Genomic DNA, 23,617 nt, shown 5'->3' with positions numbered 1-23,617 from the left:
TGTCTTATCTGTCCCAGCTTGTCCCTCTTTTCCTGTTTCTATGTCTTGCTTAGTTTTCTACCAAAGTGTTCAAAATCATAATAATCTGCCTAAACAGCTGGTACAAAAATGCAGATGGTCAGGTTGATTCTGCCGCCTAGTTATGTACCGTTTATTTGATCTCTTTTTTTCTCACTCTATCTCTTTGTCTACCTTAATCTAAAGAAAACTTGACTGCAATTCTGGCAAAACGCCCTCTTCAGCATGGTGAAGTCAGAGGGTTTATGCAGTGTAGGTACTGGATATATTTGGCCTTCTAGGTGGGCAGGTTTCATGTCCCGCAATAGCTGGATATATTTGGTCGTGTTCTGCAAGATGCTGGTATACACATGTGGTGTTCCGTTCGACAGTGAGTGCGAGGGGTATATTTGGTCTGCTAATCCTCGTGGACAGTAGCAAAGATGCCAACCATGCAGGAGAGACTCCTTTCTCCCCCTGTCACTGTCACGCGCACAGCCAACATATGTGACGTCTCGCTGGGCTGGAAAATGACAGGGGCAGAGCGGACGCAAGGAATAAGAAAGACAGAAGGGAAGACAGAGCAGACAGACACAAGGAATAAGAAAGACAGAAGGGAAGACAGAGGGGACAGGGCTAGGCCAGTTCAGGTGGTCGGTGGTGTGTGACGATGATTAAGACCATAGTTTAACCTCCTTCTAAATGGCCGCTACATCCAGTGTCTGCCTGAGGCAAACTATCCAGAACTGGAGGCCCAGCCCTGATATTTCAAGGGCAATTCCACAAAAAAGAAAAAAACTCACTCTGTATCTGACGTACGCAGGCCTTTATTAAAGATGCATTAAGCAATCTGCGACTTTTACCGACCTCCAGCAGCAGTAACCATGAGGGACTGCAACAACAGACCTCCTCCTCCACAGGACTTTGCCCCACCTCCTCCCCCACCACCCCCCAGCCAGGACCAAACAATCATGTATAGCCAGCTAATTAGAGTGGAGATCCAACAGATGCTACTTGCAGAGAGATGCTGTGTTACTCTGCAAAAGTATCACATGACAAAGTATTAGAGCATCTTTGTCATTTGCTATTCTGGGTTTTGGGAGAGAGGCTCTGTGGCTTTTAGTAGCTGAAACGTTTTTAGCAGTCGATCTTGCTATAAGACAGGGAAAAAAACACATTTTGGTCTAATCCAATATGGTAGAAAAGAAGTGAGGAGGTCCCCTCATTAAAAACAATGCTGTAATCTTAACTAACGTCATAGAAAAAAGATGAGGTCGTCTGCGGTGCACAGAGGAACGGTGTAGTCATATGTGCATATGTGTCTGCCACAGACTAAGCACGCTGAGACTCCTGTTCAAACGCCAAGTGTGTTTGCCAAGACAGCGTGTCGGTCAGACGGCCATGTGGAGCGAGCAGTGCCAGGCTGGACAGCTTGGATGGGATGGACACGGTGGAAACGGTCTTCCCTGCAGACGGTTAAGACCAGCAGAGTGTTTACCTCCAGGCTCCAAAGGAAAACATGATTTAGCGCTAATTAAATGTTGGTTAGCTGGTTTTCTCTGTCGCCTGGCAGCAGTACCATTACACTGATGAGGACGTTTAAAGGCAGATAAAGGCTGTGAGTACTTCACAGATTTAGCTGTAGAAGTTCAGTTTCTGGTCACATGGAGAACTACACAGCCTGGAGGGAAAGCACCAAAGTTTGAAAAAAATAATCCTGATCAGGATTATCTCTGCTCGGGTTTTAGGCTTAAAATTTTCGCAGAAAATAGCTGAATTTAAAGCCCAAAATATAAATACATTTACTACATTCAAACAGCATTTAAATTGTTTTAATTTTTTTAATCTCAACCCAAGTTCCAATAACTACTTTCAACCAAGTGTCATTTTCTTCATCACATCTGATGCTAAAGACCAAGAGCTCTACCCAATGTATGACCACCTGCTATCAAGTGACCAAAGTACCATACTTACTGTGGCCGGATCTAACATATGGGCCCTTGAGCAGAAAAGGGCCCTCAGTGAAGGGAGAAAAGAATGTGTGCTCTTCTTTTTTTTTTTTTTCTTTTTTTTTTTTGGGGAGGGGGGCTCTACAGAAATACGACAAAGCTTGACCCATTCTCTTGATGTTAATATTTATGGTCACTTTCGGAAACTTTGTTTGTTCAAAACAAAATATGGAGTTACAAGGTTTCCACCAGACAGCAGCATTATCCAATCAGAATAAAATAAAGGCTGTTTGGGGGACATGAGCTTAAGTGCCCTGGGGCCCCTGTGGCTACTAATGCAGCTTTGCTTGGGTCTTGTGATGAAACCTAAGCATCCCCATGACAACCAAGGTAATGTTATCACATAATGAAGAGCGGTTAAAAATGGACCCTAAGTCAAGATTTTTGTGTTTAACTACTATTACAGAGAAGAATGAGCTTTCAAGTTGAACATTTGAATAAGTAGTACTTATAAATAACTGCTTTAAATGGACAGGCTGTTCAAGTTTTAATATCTGACAGGACAGAGGCTGTTTTTAAAATGAAAATATTGTTTAAACTGTATTTCATGAAACGTACTCAGTGTACGTGTACCGCTGCCTCTGAGCTGTGTACTTCTCTTCATTTCACGATCACTCTTTCCTCGACGAACTTCTGCGAGACTCTCTGTTCGCATAACTTTGTTTGTTGGTAATCAGTTGTGTGAATGAGTAGCAGGCTGTGTGTGAAATGATTTAAATGCCGACGCTCTGGGGCAAGAAAAAAAAAAGAAAAAAATCTGTCATGACAGTGAGTCAACTGTGACTAATTACAGCCCTGCAGCTCCACGCCCGGCCTGCCTCCTCGAAGAGCTGCGAGTCTCCGTGCTTGGAAAAATACAATAACATAACAGGCTGCTGAGGAATCTCTGCCTGTGTGCCTCCTGTTGCCCCTGCTGCTCCCTGTACGCCTCGTTTATTTACTTGACATCAACGTGTTCTTGACCCTGTATGCCGTGAGGTATTTGCGCGTACCTAATGTCAATAGTTCCCTGTGTTTCCTGTCGTTGGACTAGTCCAAAGGTTGTTGTGGCTAATAACCTTCAGCTAGAACAAAAGATTTAGGGGTTGACTGATATGGCTATGTGAAGGCTAAGATGTGTACTTGAGGAGCAAAGTAGCCTGTATTTTATATCATGCTGAGAAATTACAAGTTAGGAATGTTGTTGTAAAAGTAAAAAAGCTTGTAGATAATAAGAGATTAAAACTATTCACTGAACTAATGAGGATCTTTAAGGTTTCTGTGAGGCAGTTTAACCTTGGTTGGGATACTGCCTTTAAATGAACAGCAGCTAATTATTAAATGAATCTAATCTGCAAAGAAAATAAAAGTGAAAGCAAGTTGCACGCATGCTTATAGATAAGAGTCAGAGTCCAGATGTGACCAGCAGCTGTTCCATTAAGTTTGGTGTGTTTACAATCCACATTTAAAAAGATAAATCAGTCTCCATTACAGCGCTTGTCATTACAATTTCAACTTTTCATCACTTTTATTAGACTTGAGAAAACAAAACAACTACAACTCACATTAAATTCTTCCAGCAGGTGCATGTTGTTATCATACATCATCGCTCAGCCGTCTCCGTCCATTACAGCTGGACTCTTGACTGGTTAAGTCTGACCAGCTGTTAATGTTTAACACCCTTGTGGGAAATGATGCTTATTAAGTGTTTCTAAAAACAGAAATATTACATCTTTTTTTTTTTTTTTTTTTTAAATATGGCATCTCTGTGGCAATAAATGGAGCAAAACATAATTTATGTTAGTGAGGATGTGGTTCTGGATTTTAAAGTCTGCAATTTTGACCTCTGTTTTCTTACTTTTCAAAACAGAACCGAAAGTTCTGGTTCTGGTTTCCCTCCATCCCTCCATAATTGTGGCGAGGGCCAAACCTCCTGACTAGAACCTGAGCACTACTGGATGCTTGACACTGAAATAGGAGAGTCTAGTAATTAAGATGAATGCATAGTCTACTGTTTAATTCCAGATGTGGTCATGTTGCATGTTTGCTGTCTCTCTGCACTTTTGACTGTCAAACAATGACCAAAAAACATCTGCTTAAAAAATGTCATTTTTAAATAAATTCACAAAACTATAAACAAGATTTTCTTTTTTTAATGAATTGTGACCAAGATATGTACTGGGCAAATATTTTAAACAATGAACTAGTGGTTACACCACTTAGACATTTAGCCATAATATATTCTCTCAAAACGGATTAAAAGCAGAAATGTTATGTTGGGTCCAGAAAAAAAGAATGTGTCTAAGTTATTCATACATTTATTTTCACATTTTAACCCCTTTAAGATAATACTAGTTTCATTAAACTGGAGTGGGTTTCTCTCTCTGTAAAGGGTTAAACTGGTCTCAGTGTATGGATGTGGATCTGTCGACACACTGTTGTACTGCCATGTACAGAGACCTGGTACACAGACAGACGGGGCATGTCGGCTCAGTCTATCCAACTGAGCTGCCTTCACTCAGTCTCACACTTTCAAAAACACCCACTTTGTAATTACAAGGCTTCGGGACAAACGCCCTCTCACGCAGCCACAAACACATAAAAAGGCTTTTTTTTTTTTGTCTCAGCAGTTTCATTCAGACTGGCAGACATGTTCAAGATGTCGACCACCGTTCCCCCTCACCCCACCTCCCACAACCCCTCTCTGCTCAGTTTAGGAAACAACAAACAATGCGGTTGCCATGGGCTCATCTGGGCTCCCCGAGACCGCATGTCAGCGTCGGTTTAGACAGCCGACAGCCAAGTTACAGACGGCTCAATGAGATGCTTTACTGGCCTGGTTACTCCTCCTTATCCAAACAAACAGGGAGATGCTGCAATCGTTACACTCCCTACCACACGGAGGCCGTACAGCCAGTCAACATTTACAACATTTCATGAGAAAACTTCCAGCGATCATCATACTGATGAAATTATTTGTGATACGTTGGAAGCAGCTCGAGGCAGCTTTCATTGTAGATTTTTCAACTTGACACGTCTGAGGTTTCTCAGTAAAAAATCATCCCACATCAGACTGTTGAGATTTTATCTGTCAAACAACATACCGTAAAAAAAAAAAAATCATATCTGTTCTAACTTTTTCAAGCTCATCAAAGTTCTGCATCGGGCTCATTAGTCCAGACACATTTTAACATCAAAATGAAACCAAGAGAAAGTCTGCACACATGTCAGACTACTTGTGCAGCATGAATCTAAAGTTGATTAGAATCAGCAGGCTCAGTATGCCTAAAAGTCATATCCTCACCAAGATGTGTTTCTTCATTAATTACTTCCTTAAAATTTCTCTCACTCCTGCCTGGAGTCCTGAGCTGCACTCTTAGAGCCTATAACATACAGATGTGTTTCAAAAGGTGAATTACAGATGTTTTTCCCTTACCTGATGTAAAAACTGTTTTTTAATGAACTTGAATGACAGAAATCACTTTAAAAAGCTTTGTTCTCCATAAAGGTCAAAGAGAATGTTACTGTCAGTGTGTTAGTGCTGCAACTAACTTTCATTTTCATTATTGATCCATATAAATGTTCTTATTTAAATAATCAATGATTTGTTTGGTCAACGAAATGTCAGGAAATAATAAATAAAAAAGGTCTGACATCATTTCCTAAAGCCCAGGGTGATAAGATATTCACTTTACTATCAAATAACCACAGCATGAATCACTCTGCCCCCTGCAATACCCCTATACAACATGGTATTTGAAATCATTTGAATTATTGGCGCTATATAAATAAAGATTGATTGATTGATTGATTGATTGATCCTTCCATAGTTACACATTAGCATAGTAGCTGCTGCACATATACAAGGTCAGCCAAGGTAACCCTGGATCAGATGCAGGGGTTCGTTGTCTCGCTCGAGCCACCCGGCAGAGACCATTGACGCTGTAGAAGTAAATACCAGCTACATTCCAGTTGCTAGACCCCAACAGGGCCACATGCTGGTACCAGTATTGACCCACCAACACCGTCATTACCGGTCAGCCTGTCTACCTCCATCCTACATACCAGCAGGTACAGAGTGGATTGTCTTTCATTGTCCTGACTTGTAAAGCAGTCTGAAACTAATCTGTGAGTTTGGTCTGTATAAATAAATCTGACTCCGCTTTATTTGTTCTTCTAGACTTTCAGGACACAGAGGAGGATTCAGTTCAGGTCACCTTCCCAAGTAGCCCTAATATTTGTTATTTTATTTATTGATTGGCGGATTGACAGAAATGTGACTTGACAACAAATTGTTTTGTCAAATATCATTTAAGTGTTCAAATAAAAATACAGAACAGCTTGTCAAATGTGAGGATTTGCTGGTTTTCTTTGTTTTATATCATTGTAAATTGAATATCCTGGAGTTTTCAATACTGTTGGTGAGACAAAACCAAACAATTAAAAGGTTCTTCTATGGCCTTGTGAGGGGCATTTTTCACTGATTTCTGATATTTTATAGGCTAAATATAATATCAAGATATACTCAACAGATTCTGAGAAAAATGAAGTCATCATTGGTGGCAGACTGACTACCAAGAGGGATTTGGAAACTGTGGTCAGGGATAACCTTTCTTAATTTTTTGTGGAATGATAATATCAGCATCGCAAAATCTCTATATGTCTAACTCTAAAAAGCCCTTAATGTATGTAAAATAAGCTATAAGGTAGAAAGTAGTTTATTTAAAACTGACCCAAAGACATGAGTAGAAAGACATGAATGAAATGAGGTGTGTTCTTCACTCACCAGTCTCTCCATTTCCTGCTCTCGGAGCCTCTCCTCCCTCTGTCTCCGGTGGTACTCCAGCAGCTCGTCCTCGTTGTCGCTGATCTCGGTGATGCTGTTCTTCCTCTCCCTCATCCCTGGGTGTGGTCTCCCAGTGGACATCTTCCTGTGGCTCCTGGGGCTTGACACGGGAGACGAGCCGGGCAGAGAGCCCAGACTGTAAGCGGGCGACAGGGAATTCCCGAAGCTCGCTTTCCGTACCCCCCCGCTGCTACCACCCTCCATCATCAGAGATGTAGGCGAGGGACTGCGGGCTCGCATCCCTCTGCTGCACATCGGCTCTTCAGACGTAGATCCGGTCTTACGTCTGAGCCTGGGACTCTCTGGAACTAGTTTGCCCAGACCTGAGGGGCTATCTGGAGTCCTTAAGGTGGGGATTGTCCCTGGGAGCGCCCCTGGGAGTACCGGGACCCCTCTCCGAGCCATGGAGGGACTAAGAGGCGGAAGCTCTCTCATACTGCCACTCCCGCTGCTGCCCCCATTCAGCTCCAGGTTCCTCCTGGAATTGCGAGGGCTTTCAGGGGGCTGCAGCGAACGCGGATGCTGCTGGACCGGGGATCCTTGGATAATGTGGACGATGGGGTCCAGAGGAGGCTGGAAGGCTCTGGTGGTTTGGGAAAGCTGCCTGGAGGGGCTTGAGGTGAGGGAGCGATCAGCTAGGCTGGTCTGCTCTCGGAAGGGGCTGGCAGGCCTTTCCTGAAGCACCGTGGTGGTCTTGGTCCTGGGGCTGGAGGGCGACGGGGATGGACAAGTTGGGAATTTGGGAGTGAGTCTGGGGCTACTTGGCACAATGTTTCTACTACTGAGAGATTCATTAGAGGACAGAAGTCTGGGGCTCTCTGAACCATCTTGGCCTAGTCCTCTGCGACCCGGCTTGGGACTCGGAGGAGCGTCTGCTAAGACCTTCCTTTGCAACCTGGGGCTTTCTTGTACCTTCTGTCCCGCCCCACCGCTGCTGAAGTTAGGCAGTATGGTCCGTGGCTGTGGTACAGGCGGAGGCTGGGTGGTGAAGTTGTAGCTAGAGGAGCGTACAGGCACTGGCGGCAGAGAAGAACTCTGGTCCTGGGGTCCTCCACTAGGAGACGGGCTGGTAAAGCTCCCACTGCTGGCCGCTGAGGGGGAGGAGAGAGGGGAGAAAGGCGGGGATGTGTTCTCATAGCTGGACCCCACGGACATGGCCCCTGGGCTAGTAGGAGGGGACAGCAGATACCGGCCCCCTCCATTGACCATGGGCGACAGGGGTGAGTGGGGAATGGGTTGGCCTCCAGGAGGCTTTTTGGCGTCTGAGGAGGAAGGCTGAGGGTCATCCATGACTAGAGAGTCCATGATGTCCTGGAGGTCCTTCTCAATAGAGCTGACAATTGCACTGTGCTCAGACTGGACTCTTTCTCCAGGAGCTGGGGGAGACTGGACTGGACTGGCCTGATGATTCCCATTGACGAAGCTCTCCGTATCTAAAGGGGGACAAGACAAAGAAGAACTGTTACACTGCCTTTGTGTTATGAAACAAGAAATACAAAAGTTATGTTTAAACTCTTGGAATCTAAATTATTTACCACCCTGAAAACATCACATAGCTTTTTACTCAGTGTTACAACGTCATTAAATGTCATGCAGTGGGAATGTGTACAGCAATATGTTGGAATAGTCTTGTCTTGAATAAATAAAGGGCTGATAATAGTGGGGTGTCAAAAAACAAAGCCCACAGCCTTGATCATTCATTTCAACAGGGCACATGACCAGTGGAGGAGGCACTGCACTGAGGACAAAAAAAAAAAAGTTGATTATTCCACTTCCAAGAATATGATTGACTTGAACTTCATTCTCATAATAAGAATTCAAACTAATTATTACTCACTGGTCCTCCTAGACCACATTTCATTGTCTCACCTGTACCTGTAGAACTGATGCCATACCAACATGCAACCTTAACATCTTTCATCAGAATTAAGAGCTATTTCTGCATATTCTTCATTTATGACTGACCTGAGCTCTTAACACAAGTACCTTCGATGACTCCTACTCTAAACATAAGAATGTAGCACTGCAATATCTATGGATTACCCATTATGTATGTATAATGAGGTCTAATGCAAATCTGCTGGATGACCTTACCTTACCTGTCTTTCTCTGAGCAACAATAGAGTGGACACTGTAGCCTTGATTACTTTATTTATAACTTTCCATTACTAATTCGGGATGATTTCATGACAACTAAATGTTATTTCCTTCTTGGTTTAATTAGTTTGTGAAATAAATGTCATACAAATACCCTAAACTTCCATTTATTTCAAACCCACATGCCCAGTCTTAACCTTGATCTTAATATTTGAGAGATATTCAAAATCCATGTTTTCCAACCCAACGTAGAAGCTCTGCAAGACAGGTAAGGATGAAGGGCGGAGGAGGGATTAGAGGAAGGGAAGGACACAGACGAGGAGATGAACAGACAGACAGGCCTGTACGTTGGATAGGGATCAGGAGAAAATGTGCCTACATAACCCAATTACTGTACGGCCCGAAAGCAGCGTAGGACACAGGCTGGGTAAATCTAATCTTAACTGTCTCCCTCTAATGTCAGCATAGTAGATTATTACAACAGAAACGCACGGCCACGTGGGAGTCCCACCAGCATGGCCCTGAGGAAGGGATCAGAGCGCAGATCAGGTTTTTATCAATGCTAAATGAAATCTGTTTAAATGGACTTGTTGCCTGAATGGAAACATAAGGATAACTGCAGCATGAGGTCATCAGTAGAAACACTGAGAGGTAATGTCATGTCACATGGTGATGTAATAACATTGGAAATCATAAAAAGGCCTGTGGAATTGAGCAAATGATGAGTGCAGAGCAGACCACGGTAGAATAAAACAGTCAATAGTCAATCTGTCTCTTGCCATGATGTCAGAGCGCTATGTCCCAATAGCAAAACTGCTCTAAAATATAGAAGCTTCACAAATAATGCATTAGCTGTTTTTGTCCAACAGGGATGAGAGTAGCTTCCTGCCTGCTCCCCTGTAATGACTCTGAGATACAATGAAGCTCTGCCTTTTTGACAGCCTGACCACTATGAATACATTGAGATGGAAATGATACAGCATTACGGTCTGCAGGCTGCCTCTTCAATGCGTTTCATTGGTTGAGCTGCGTGTTTATGTCAATGTCACGTCGTGTCTCAAAGACAACAAACCGGATAGTTTCCTATGTACACAGTCCAAAAATGGGGAGGGGGGGGATGACAAAAATAAATGTAACCGTTTGCTGAGGGAAAGCCCGTGCAATGATGTCATGGGATACAGACTATCGCCTTGAGAACACCGTGCCAAACTTCATTTGAAAATCAGGCAATTTAACTTTAGCTTAATTACCGGTGAAACTGCGTGTTTAATACACTTGTGACTTATGACATTTTATGACATATGAAGCCCTCTACAATTCGGCATCAATGTATCTATCAATTAGCGCTAGTTGCAATAAACATACGCTGTGTAATTCTTACAATCCCTAAATGTATCTCATCAGAATACACTGTTGTTATATTGTGACCCCGACATAAAATCCGATTTGTTATCCCAAATAATGGACATATTCATGAATCACATGTGTGCTGAACAGAGAAGATCATTTCACACAATCGTCAAAAGTATCCATTGACAACATACTTTGTGTGCATCTTTACAGAAAAGCAACTGAACATTAAACCGATGGATTTTTAATGGAGTTTGGCGTATGACCGGCTCCTATCACTTTCCTCGCCCAAAGCGCAGGCATGAAGCAGTAGGTTACTCACATGAAGGAATAATACTGCGACCCGGTCAGGTTCAGTACGGTTCACCTGCTATAGGACACACACACACTGAGGCTGACATCCTCCGGACACCGGTACCAGACCGGCTGTGACGGAGCCTGCCTGGCTCCACACACACCGAGGGAGATCACCGGGGTGAGATTTCCATCGGGGTAGGGCTGCTCGGCACCGGCGCTACGTACGGTACCACTGCCGTCAAGTTACGTCATACGTAACATAGCTTTTCCGGTCACAACCTTCAAAGTAAACCCCGTTTTACTGTATTTCCACATTAAAAACACTACATGTGCCGTCACCTCAGTTTCAGACACTCAGATGTACATATGTGTGTGTGTATGTATATGTAACAGACAGATAATGTATCTCACAAGATGCATTATGATGTTTTCCTCAATGTAACCCACATGTTGATGTAATTTCACACTGAGGTAATACAGCCACACTGCAACATGTCCACCTTAATGCAGCATGCAGTAGCTTATATAATAAACGATGAAACGATCAGACCAAACAACTCTGATGGACAGCCCTCCTAAATGTTATTCTCAAATTCGATATTGCATTTTTACTTTGAAGGCAAACGCCTTGTTTCCGTTATCCTTATAACAAAGCGCGGCTAACTTAACCGATCTCTTCCTGTCCAGGGTGATGTGAACCACTGCGAGATTTATAGCGCGGTTTTATGGAGTCACAGCAGTGGATTTTATGGCCTGTCACTGTTATTGTGTCTGTCACATAGCTTTTGTTAATTTAAGATGAGACAGGCGGGAAAGCACAAGCAATGTATGCTTTCTGCTACAATACAGCTGCTATTACTAATAATGACGTTTCACTGGTGCAGAAAAAAATGACTTTCTGGATTAACTGGGTTGATACTGGAGAGGGTCATAAAATAGATACAGACCAGTTGTGCTTGTTCACATCAAATGGCAATGACAGGCCGCGCCGTAGCTTTGTAAAGTTAGATATGATCTCCAGAAACAACACATTATGCACATCCTCCAATGTTCTGAGATAAAACTGTCTAGAGAGCAGAGTTTTCGATGGCCAGTATGCATGTATACAGTTACAGCTGAAGCTTCAAACACATTTTATTTGACCATAACTCTCACAAAAATTCATTCTGACCACGAAGAAAGCCTTTGCTGTATCAAAATGTATCATCACCACTCATTTCAAAACACAGATCTGGTTTAGATGGTTGGAGTTAAAGAGAAATTGTAATTATTATGCCTTTTGGCCGAACTCACACAAAATACTAACTACAGACCTCATTGATCCAATATGGTGAATATGAAGGAAAAAGAAGGATTTCTTCAGGGATGGAAATGTGTATTTGGACTGGTTTGGAACTGGAAAATAAGGGAGGCTGGAATGAAGCGCTAAACGGTAAATAGATTTTAATTTGTTGTCCAAAATTGTCCGCTCCTATTATTCTAACAAGTTGCCGCTCCTACGGCAACTTGTTTTCCCTGCATAATTAGACAAACATTTGAATATGAGAGATTCAACATGTGGTGGTGCCATACTGCAACCAGGACTGAGCCACAAACCTTCAGCGCAGACTGTCAAGCAGTCAGTGAGAGATACAGCAGCCAAATCACAGCGAGATAAAGGCCTTTTATTGAAAAGCCAGGCTAACACACAGAAGGAGGGTGGGTGGGTGGGCGCAGGAAGGGACTGAGAGGGGGGGAACCCGGGGAGGGAGGTTGGAGAGTGGAAGGATGACAGACAGTAGAATGGAGCTGGAGGTTTATAAATAGTCTGTGAAAAAGATACTGTAACCCCAGCCCGCCGGCCACTTTAAGTAAGCAGCTCGGTGCCACAAAGCCGCCTGCTGGCCTGGCAGAGAGGCACAGGAAATGTCCAATCAGTGGAGAGGTGGCTGGCTGAAATATGAAGACAGCAGGTCAGTGGACCGTCACTGACCTGACGAAGCTCTCCGAAACTAAACAACGGACAGGTGTATGTGACTGGTATCACAAAGCTACAGCTGGACAGACAGGCCTGAACACAGGTGGAATGCATACAAAGAGACTTTCTGCTAAAATGTACTAGAGCAGGTGCACAGTGGGCCCTCATGAGAGGATATGTGTCCCTTTTGATCCATTAAAAAGATGCAGTACAAAGCACTTCTTCATTGTTTTGGACAGTGATTTTCCACCAGGGTACCTCATCTTTAGTATATTAATTTACTTTAATTTATATTACAGCAAGAAAAATAGGTTTCAGTGTTTATTTGGGCTCCTGACTGATCTTTTAGGACAGACGTGAAAAATGATGAACCACGACATCAAAGGCAGAGTCCTGAGTCTAAATTCTGACATGCTGTAGAGCACAGCTGTCAGTGTCGGTGGGAAGCTGGTGAGGGATCAGGTCATTGTTGCTGCACTAGTGACTCTTGCTGCTTGACTTGTCTCCACCATCTCCTTGTGTCTACACTGTCCCTAGGCCAGCCATCAACAATGACTGCAGTGCAGGAAGAGAATGGCAATACAAAAATGGGAGAAAAAGGGTTAGGGTTAGGGTTACCCACTACACAAACTGACCGTAATATACCTGCAGCGGTTAGTAAACTACTGTTTTATTTCAACCAGGAAACCCGGGTCATTTATATTCTGAATCCGCTGATAAAATAAGGGGTTTGCTGGGTTTGCCCTCCATAATAGCTCTGGCCTTTGAATTCACACACATAGATAACAAGTGTAATTTGGAAGTCTTTGCAGATAGATATATCCAGATTATCATGGGAGTGGTGTAAGCAGGATTCATCCCAATGCAACTCAGGAATGTAATTGAGGTAAATGGTATGTTTCTAAACAACGGAAGCCTTTCATTAACTGGATGCGGAAGTCCACACAAGCCAGTATGAATGTGTGCTATACTCAACCCCCCCCTTCCTAGTGGCAGGTGGCGTCAAGGAGTAAAAGCAGAGAAATAACAAGATGCTGTGATAGATCCGAGGTAGTAGAGCTGGCCAAGAAAAGGTACGACTTACTCAGATGCCAGGAGGAGCGTTCGAAACACACACACACACTCATACGCATACACACACACAGGGCTGAAAACTTTGCCTGGAGACGCAGAGGAATGAGATGCTCATAAAACATGTATGGTGTGAACTCCAGGCACCGGGTCCCAGCTGGGCACCATTCAGGCTGCAGGGTTCAACGGGAACTGCATTTTTAAAAGCTGATACTGTCAACAACATTCTTGTAACAGAGCCACAAACACCCATAACAGACCAGTTTCATTTAACTACAGGGCTAATTTATCACAGAAATACTTCTTTTGTTGTCTTTAAAGCAAAAACTCATTCACAAAATCATTTACAAATAATTACAATGAAAAAAAAAGAATCTGCAAGAAATAAATAAAATGACATTGCTATAACAGGCAGCCTTATATAAGCCCAGTATTGTATAGCTCATTTCCTCCATCCTCACCAGTCTATAAAAAGGAAAAATGCCAGACGTTTTACTGCTGTGCAAACGGCCACCTGTAAAATATGTGACGCTGCTGCTCCACCTCACCACCAGGCCGCTGGGCTCTGAAACAAGCAGGCCTATTCATTAATATGGGTCAAATTGAAACTAGAACTTCAGGAGGGGAAATGCTCTTTTTTTAGGTTTTTATTATTCATGTGACAAAAGGTCAGTGTGTTTTATTCACACTGGGCCCGTGTTTGTAGAAGGAAACCCTGACGTGACATGATGTTCAGGGTGGCACCTCTGAGTGAAAACAGGCTGAAAATACAGTGAAACATCTTAGTGAATGGGTGTAATATGAGCATGCGTGAGCGGGGCTAGAATGTCATGCTGAGGGAGCTGCTCCACCTTAAAAAGGTCCGTCCACCTTAAGTGAGCCTGGTCAGGTTGTCGTTGATTTCCAGGCTACGTAACATGTTGCTGACCACTGACCTGTTGCGTTTTCATTCATTATTTTAACTTTGCCAGTATGGTGTAGTGTAGGGTGCTCAATAAACAGCAGTACATTTAGGGAAGCCATAGCCTGTTTGCTAGATAATGCCCAAAGAAATCATTATGTTGTTGTTATGTTTTTTGCTGTGAGTGCTACACAGTACCTGCACATAATCTGTAGTCCCCGGTGGAGACGCTGCCTCCCTGTGGCATCATGCTCTTCATCCTAAAGGCTTCTTCAGGGTGGTTGAAGCGGAAGAAGGCCGACTGGCCAAAACACAGCATACAGCCTGGAAAAAAGCACATACATTGGGATTCATTTAGTTTCACAGAAGCAAAAAAGAGCAGTTTAAAAGAACCCATGAGGTTTTGGTTTTGGTCTTTTTATTTCAAGTAAAAAGTGACATATGCTAAAGCGTTAGCAAGGCACACTAGCATTCTCCTGTGCGAAGGGATGATTTGGTGTCTACAGTATACTGTCACCATTAAATAATGAAAGAGTTGGACATGTTGTTAAACTGTTAAACATGCTTCCAGTAAAACAAGACAATTGATACCACTCTCAAGTTTGTACACTCAATATGAAAGCTAGAGCTAGCAGGCCATGAGCTTAGCCTAGCATACAGGCTGTTAGCAGGGGAAAACTGCTAGCCTGCTCTGTCTGAAGGTAAAAAAAATCACCAACATTTTGCTGATTAAAAGATTTATAGAACATGACTCCTCATAAAACAAGAACTTGTGTTTTTATATTTCTGTTTTGAATGATTAAAAACGTTTACGGGTATCGGTAAGCACTTTTCTTTTTACCATTGGAGAGAGCGAAGAGGCTACGTTAAGCTAATTTCCTGCTGGATGTAGCTTCATATTTAACATACAGACATGACATTGGTGTCTTCTAACTATTGGACAGAAAGCAAATAAAAGCATTTCCCAATTTTTTTCTACAAGTTTACCAAAGGAACAAAAAGCTGTGTTTGAGTTATAACAGCATTCAGGCTTAAAATAGACACAAATTACAGTCATTTCAGCAAACAGACAGCTAAATGAGGTGATTAACAGACTAATGTCTATTATTCTGACAGCAACGGGGGGGAAAGTAGGGTAGAGTGCTAAAACAGACACCAATAGCAGTGCTGTCTCAGGCTGTGCTGACTCACACGACACTGTGTTCACCACCATCAACACAAACACACCAAAAAAACACAAAGCATGAGGGCACATAGTCCCGTATCACTATGTAATGACTGAAGACACTTTGAGCAGATAAACGTATAAAAGAAACAAATAAAGCCATTGTACAAGACAGAGTGGGACACGAAGAGCAAAGAGAGAGAAAAGTAGAATAGAAGTTTGGGCTTGTGTCTGTTTGTCAAAATCATTTTTAATCATTCTTGGAAAACAAGGACGCTACATCAAAAGCGCTAATGAAATCTGTAATTAATGAAACACCCCAAACATCCTCCAGGCTATCACATTAATCTGTCATCTCTCCCTGGATGAAATCCCATCGGTTTACACAGTGGAGCTATCTGGTGTGCCTGCCTTGCCCCAACATCCTGCCCCTACAGGAAATGCATCCAATTAAGCAGATAAGATGGTCGAGAAACGCTGCCTCAGCAGATATGTAAACTCACAGTAAATCTAAGTGGTGACAGGCTGATGCTTTCATTTAAGGTCAGGTGGAGAAATAATATATTTAATATGTCAGATGTTCAGTAGCTGTAGCAAATATATCGATTCATACAGCCTATGGCTCATTTCAGAGCATCATCACAACACTGTCACATACATTAAGGTTAGAAATTGTATTTTCAGTCTTTCAAAAAGTGCTACAGTATTCCAATACAGCTACTAGTGCTTGTAATGCTATTGTTTTGAACTCTTTAGAGAGGCCATAATCTATATTTGTATAATAATAATAATATATCAAATGACTGTAATGTCATTTGTAGATAGTCAATTAATCATTTATCCCTCAGAAAATGATTACATGACAGAGCGGTTTCCTTCAGTTCAAATGAGCATTCTAGTGTCTTTCAGCTTATTGTTTTAGTTTTCTGGCTTGTACCTTTAATTATTTGATTCACTCTCAAGGCTCTCATCAACTTCATTTCCAGCCACAGCCAGAAAACGCTCTAAAAACCCTTCTTAGGTAGCACCAAACAGCAGACAGTTAGCGACCAGCTGGTGAACACAGTGGAGCATTTAGCAGATAAAGAGCCAGATATTTCTCCGTTGAGTTAGTATAGAACAAAGGAGAGCTAAAAGAGAGCGAATATTGGACTTGACTCCATGTGAATGCTAACGTTGCTTCGTATATGCTGAGTGTGTAAATTAGCAGCCGTTGGCTAACATGCTGCGTTCCATTTACCTCAGAATTTGGAAATCGGAGGTGGGAATGATGTAACACCTGAGTTTGAATCGTTCCAGTTCAAGAGGTCAGAAAACCAGTTCTAGCCAGGTTAGTCATTGGTAGTTATAAAACGCATCTCGCTGTTTTTTGCGCATACAAACGCCATAGCAAAATGTCCACATATAGAAGTTGGACAGTGCTGTGTGTACAACTGATTTAATGAGACACAAATAAGACAAAACTGCTAATAAACAGGATATTACTACAACTTTCACACTGTTGATGCACAGGGCTACCATCTTGGATTTAGAGCTCGGGGCTGAGGTGAGGTGAGGTGAGGTTTGTCCGACCTTCCAAGACGGAAATCCAAATTCAAGGGACATTTCAGTTGAAATTCCGACTTCTGAGTACAAATGGAACGCATCATTAGCCATATAAACTTAACTTCACCCAATAGTATCCCAGTGATTTGTAAATAGCTTGTTTCTGCTGCCTCCAAATCACCAAAAATCAGTTTTTATAAGTTTAAGTTGCCCAGCGCTGCTTTGAACTTTTGTACTTTAAAAACACTCACAAATCTTCCCATGATTCACCACTGAGTATATGTCCTCCCCTGTGTACTCAATGTCAAAAACAAAAGGATAAAATATGCTAAAATATGCTGTTTTTGATTATAGGTGTCCTCAATGTGAAGCAGCAGGTGAATAAATCCCAACAGCCATTAGTCACAGACAGACAGGACTGATCCTCATAGAGATCAGACCTGCATCCACAGGGCAGGCTCAGTCTCTATGGTAATAGCAGTCGCCTCTACTCACCATCCCAGTCTGAAATGTCAAAACACACAACGCACATAACTAATTCAGCCCCTTCATGTGCCACGAGCTCGATAACGGATAAGCAATCACATGTTTTTATTGCTTTCTCAATATGGCCCCATTGTCTCGCCGCGATGACGAGGTAAAGGTCTTTTCCGGACGGAGCAGAGATAAGATCCCCCTGCCTGTCGTCAGCGGAGGACACGAGGCCCGAGGTGAAGATGGAAAGTTCTCCATCACATACGTGGGAGGCTGCAGTGATGTGCGACAAAGCCAGATGCCCTTTTTATTCTGAACAGACACACACACCGACAGCTAGAGAAAAAAAAAACAGCTGATTACATCACAAAGCTGTGGGCGAGGACAAGGACCGAGGGACGACGACGGAAAATGTGTGTTTGCTCAGTTTTCACAGGTGCTGTTATGTGTAACCTGGAGGTGGCAGCTGGAAGAAAATAAGACGTCACTGCTGCTTACGAACAAATGAGCAGTCTAACAAGAACGTTCTTTTACCGTCATTTATTTTATCACATATATCATTTATTTAAGAGTGTGCTCGGCTTATTTAGCATGTCCACCAATCTATTCATCCGGTATCTGTGTACCACGGCATGGCAGGAAGCTGGAGCCTATCTCAGAGGCTGGGTACTCTGGACATATCAGACAGTTCTAAACCTCACTGGTGTTGTGGATGAGCGTGCAGCACATCTGACTTTCAAAAGAAGAGACTGGATTTTAATCTCCGGTCACAGATCTAGAATATCCAGCTTTCCTTTTTCATTCATTCAGTTTTCATCTTCTAAACTTAACCATGCTGTAGTTGCTATTTTGAGATTTTGCCAAAAAGTTTGAAAATGAGATGTCATTGCTTAAAAGAGACACCTAAGTAGAGCTAAACGGATAAACCTGTATCATTATCAATCATTACTTCATTTAGAAAACATCACTTTACATATTTAGTGATGTGTGTTGTTTATTTTGATACTAAAATATGCTGCTTATTATATACAATTAAAGAATAAAAAAAAAATCTAATCTAAGGAATATTTATGAAGGTTATGTCTTTATGAGGTTTTTTTTTTAATGACTATCAGCAAAAAATATCATTATAGTACTTAAACTCAGCAGTGTCAGTAACAGTAATGGCTTTAGAAAATACAAATATAATATAACAAGAAGCTGAGCCAAAGTCTTCATAAGATTTTGCAGCCATTTACATTCTTCTATATGCAACCTGAACTCACATATCCTGTGCACTCACTGTGTATTCTGGGCCTTTAAGCGTTGTGAAGAACTGCTGACACGTCAAAAGCGGTGGTGCTAAATACCATTTAAATTGATAGTTCAAATTAGATTTGTGCTTATTTGCATTAGCGTTGCTTTTTTTCTCCCTCTGTATCTAGTATGTGAGGCGGTGGCAGAGCCCTGTCTTTTAAATTTCCGTCAGCAGTGGTCACGACACACGTTCGCTAGACATAATTTTGGTCGGGTATTTTTCCACAATCCAATATTGTTGAATGTTCCTGTCGATATTTGGAAGTCTCATCGGCGGGGGGGAAAATGAGCGCAGACTATCAGTTAGGGGTTACGAGAGGAAAAACAAAAAAAAAGAAAGAAAGATGCTGAATAGGGCCGTGGTCTGAGGAGCCACGTCAGCTCAGCCACCGTGTCTTCATGCTAACGCTTCACCTATAGCTCCTGTTTCCTCTGAATCCTGCAGCCCCCCCCCACCCCAGCCTCTCTGACTCACAGAACACACTGCTTCTTCTGACTTGCTCTAACATGATCTCCCCCTCTCAATTTAGTCACTTCCAACTAAAATGATGCTTAAAAGAACTTGGAGCAGCGTGTATCTGACACTGTCATCACAAACTCCTCTCTCTCTCTGGGAGCTGGCGCGGGGGCGGGAGGGTTAGTGACAGCTCTGTTGCACCCTGCCTCATTTTTACTCAGCGGTTCTTTCACACAGTGATGTTAGAGGTTGAAGAAGAACCATGACGACGAGTTAATCACTTTTGTTCTGACCGAATATTGATTATATTTCAGCCAGTGAGTGATGGCTTCATCTACTATACTGTAAAAGGGTCAGTGACAAATAAGGGTCGGCAAGATGAGCAATTCAAAAATATGTCAAAAAATAGTTTTATAAGCAGCATCAGGCTTATTAAAATGTATATTTGTATTTTTGTTGATTTTATGTCATTTGAAATGACATTTGCACCATTTTTTACCAAAAGACTGAATGCTCCTGAAAATGTCAAATGGTGTAACCACAAAAGAATGATAAATATTCAATATTTCATCCAGCTACAGTGTATTTAAGTGTGCTTATACAAATAATGACTTCATTTTAAACATCAAATGAAAAGGAAAAATGTGTCATTTAAATTTTAAAGCATTTTGTCAATATTGAGCAGGACGTATCCTAAAAACAACCATTTTTTCGAGATAATTTGTAACAAATGATGTAAATTTTGTTTAAAAACAGTGTTGCGTCACTAAAAGTGGATAATATTTTTTTCCACATTTTAGTTCACATTTATTTTCCTGTATATAAACTCATTTTTATGAAAAAATACTGCTTACACCCACTAACACTGGGTTGCATCACGTCATTGACCCTTATATACTGTGTATTGTGTTATTGCCTCAGTTAAAGGTAAAAGACAGGACAAACTGCACACATGCTCTAAGTGTGTGTGTGAGTATAACAACCTCTTCGTGTGTGTGTGTGTGTGTGTGTGTGTGTGTGTGTGTGTGTGTGTGTGTGTGGTCGCTGTCAGGAGAGAGGCCACCAGGGCTTAGCACAATGATGAGTCTGCAAATCAGAGAGTGCACTATACACCACCACCAGCAGTGTTTTGACTCAGGGGGAATCCTGTCTTCATAAAGATGCTTCACATCGATGGAGTCTAATCCTCTAAATCTTTCTGTCACTCACCTCAATAAATATCTGTTTTTATTTCTATTTATATCAATAATAGCTAAGGTTGGGTAGCGAGGTCGGTACTTTTAATAGTCCGACCGAACTAAGTCGGTACTACCAAGTATAGATTCACGTCAAATCAAACTGTGCCAAATTTCGGTACATCAGGGTTAATCGTCCTTGAGCGAGATACATATATCAGAGCGGAATATTATGTCTCTGTTTGACAGTTATTTGTGACATGCTCATGGGTGCAATACCGCCGGTAGCCAGCGGAGACCATTTGTCGAGAAATCTCATAAACATCATTACACCTACTAAACTCAGTCATAGTGTTACCATGTGTAACTCTATAATAGCGCTACAGCTACACAGATGCATTGTGGGAAAACAGTGCTAACAACAGAAACACATATGAATAAATCTGTTTAGAAGAAATATGGTTAATATAGGCTAAATAACCCATGTGGATATATTTTTATCTATATTTTTGCGCTTGTTATATATGTTGTTAATATGTTAATATAAATAGGAAAAAAAACTTTAAAGTAAGAATTTGGGGATTTTTTTGGGTTGATACTTCAGGAGTTACAGATTTAGAGTAAAGTACTGAAATGATGTGACTGGATACCTGTACTGGTACTGGTATCGGTTCAAATGTGAAAGGTACCCAACCCTATAGCAGACTACATATTACAAATGCCTTTTACATTATATTTCAACGGCACCACCAACTACAGCCTCTTGGATGACCATAAAGTTGAATCAACACCTCTTTAATGGTTCAACAAACAATCTGTACATTGTAACCTTTATGAAGGTCGGGTTTATTACTTAGACTGCATTTAATTATATTAAGTAGGCATACTAAAGTGACAAATGAGCAAACAGTCTGACACAGCCAACAAGACGCACATTTTCAAATGCCATCTAAAGTTGAGATGTGCTGGTATTACATTTTCTTGCTACGATTATCAAGCTTTTCTGAAAAACAACTATATTGTAAAACTACTTAACACAAATCAAACTGAACAACTGAAAACTGCAAATGAACAAAAACCACAAACAAAAGGAGGTTGGTAGTTTAGGGTTTAGGACTTTAAATGCAGCTCAGTGTCTCTTCCTCATAGATTCATTTCATGTTCTTTCATGTTCTGATTTGTACTGGGTGTTAATAGTTGTGAAAGAACCAAAAAATTCAGTCAGTCACTTGTTCTGTCAGCATGTCGACCAGCCAAGTAGAGTAACAAGTCATGACCAGAATAGCTTTAGAGTTGGACGGAGTCTGGTCTGGTAATATGTTTTCTTGTGGTTTATCCAAATAAAACTGCTCATAAAGACAGTAGAGCTGTGTTGTGTTCAGGGTATCCTCTGAAAACAGAGATAATCGTGGTAATGGAAATGATTGGCAGTACTGCTAGCAATGTATACAGCAAAAACAGTATACCAGCACATTTATAACTCAAAAGGACACCTCTGTCTGAAATAGGATGTTTATGATAAACAAGGCATTCTAGATGCACCAATGCACACTAACATTGTACACACTAAAGGTCAGGAGATTAAAGATGAAATTGTAAAATGGATTCTGTAAGGAATTAGCCCAAAAAAACATTAGTGTAACACAGTAGCGTTCCATTTACTATTTTAGACATTCATTAGCTTTGCAGGACAGTTCCACTCTATTTCCTGTATATATCTCCTATTCTTTTCTTTTCTATCCTAAATATATCTCAGCATTCAACATTCTCTCATATAGTGTCTCATTAACTGACACTTTATAACATCACTGCACACTTTTAATTAAGGATGTTTGACATTTTCGAGATGAAAAGTCAATAAAACAGGAAAACAGACCTTTGAAGGTTTCAATAAAATGCTGATTTGTGATTGCAAAGCAAAGCGGAAGTCATTATCATCAATACATGGACTGCAGCCCAACACGTGATAACTTCCTTATCAATCCATCTGCTTTAAGCTTTCAGCGAGACGCTGCCGATGAAGTCCATTACTGGCAGTCTCCTGATGCCAATTAGCACTCAATCAATCCAGCCATTACAACGCAGCGCAGCTACTTATCATGATAGATTCAGCCGCAGCCAGGAGACACACTTCAGTGAGCGACAGACAACACATCTCTACAAAATAACTGGAGATTTATGGTCCCGTGAGACGCAGAGATTTATCCAGGTCGGTGGAAACGGTTGTGGATATGGAGATGCTCTAAATGGGCCATGTATCATATTCAAAGCAGGAGGTCGGAATCATAAATCATACAGTTATTCATTAGAGAGCATGCGTGCAGTGTTGACACAGAGAAACTGCGGCGCTTCATTTTGCAATTACAAGAATGAAAGGTCATTTAATAGAAGCGTCGGGTGTGAAGTCAATGAACTGGGAGGTCTGCTGACACATGTCCAACTCAGACAACATTTAACGGTGCAATATGTAACACTTGGGTACAAATTTCGGTTTAAAACATCAAAAATGTACCAAAAGTTATCAACTCAATAAGAGGATATAACAGTTTTGACGTTATGTATTGTGTTGCAGAGATATCTACAGAAGTTAGCATGCTAACCAGCTAGCCCAGGCCCTTCCTGTCTCGCATACCACTTTGTACCTTAAGAGGCGACAGTGAGTCACTGTAGTGTCCAGTCTTTCCTCAGTTCAACATTGAGAGGAGCACTTCCACTTCTAGATTAGCTTTAATCAAGCAAACTAAGCTCAATATTAGCATAATAAATAATAATAATGATGATAACTTTATATAGCACCTTCCAAAACAGTTGTTAGAAAGTGCTTCACAGAGCATAGGAAGACAAGAAAATTGAATTGATGTCGCTATCATACTTCGTCAGAGTCCTAGTTAGATGCTAGCTAACAGCCACAGCACTGATAATGCACTATTTGGTTTATAACAATCAGGTTTTCTGCCTCTCCCTGCACTCTATATTATCCATTCTTTGTTATTTTGACTGT

General features: G+C 41.6%; 1 protein-coding gene across 4 annotated transcripts in view; it reads right to left on the bottom strand.

Annotated features, from left to right (window-relative positions):
* phldb1b (pleckstrin homology-like domain, family B, member 1b) overlaps positions 1 to 23,617 on the bottom strand; it is a 72,494-nt gene that overhangs the window by 37,236 nt on the left and 11,641 nt on the right. For all 4 annotated transcript variants that reach the window (XM_062418995.1, XM_062418992.1, XM_062418993.1 and 1 more), the window contains exons 2-3: positions 14,703 to 14,828; positions 6,772 to 8,264 (exon numbers count right to left, since the gene is read on the bottom strand). In XM_062418995.1, the coding sequence (XP_062274979.1) occupies positions 6,772 to 8,264; positions 14,703 to 14,823 (1,614 nt within the window). In that variant the 5' untranslated portion in view covers positions 14,824 to 14,828. The remainder of the gene's footprint in view (positions 1 to 6,771; positions 8,265 to 14,702; positions 14,829 to 23,617) is intronic.

The sequence above is a fragment of the Scomber scombrus genome, chromosome 5 (assembly GCF_963691925.1).
Source record: "Scomber scombrus chromosome 5, fScoSco1.1, whole genome shotgun sequence".
Lineage (NCBI taxonomy): Eukaryota > Metazoa > Chordata > Actinopteri > Scombriformes > Scombridae > Scomber > Scomber scombrus.
Note: the sequence above shows the minus strand (reverse complement) of the source record. Positions and strands in the feature narration are given on the sequence as shown.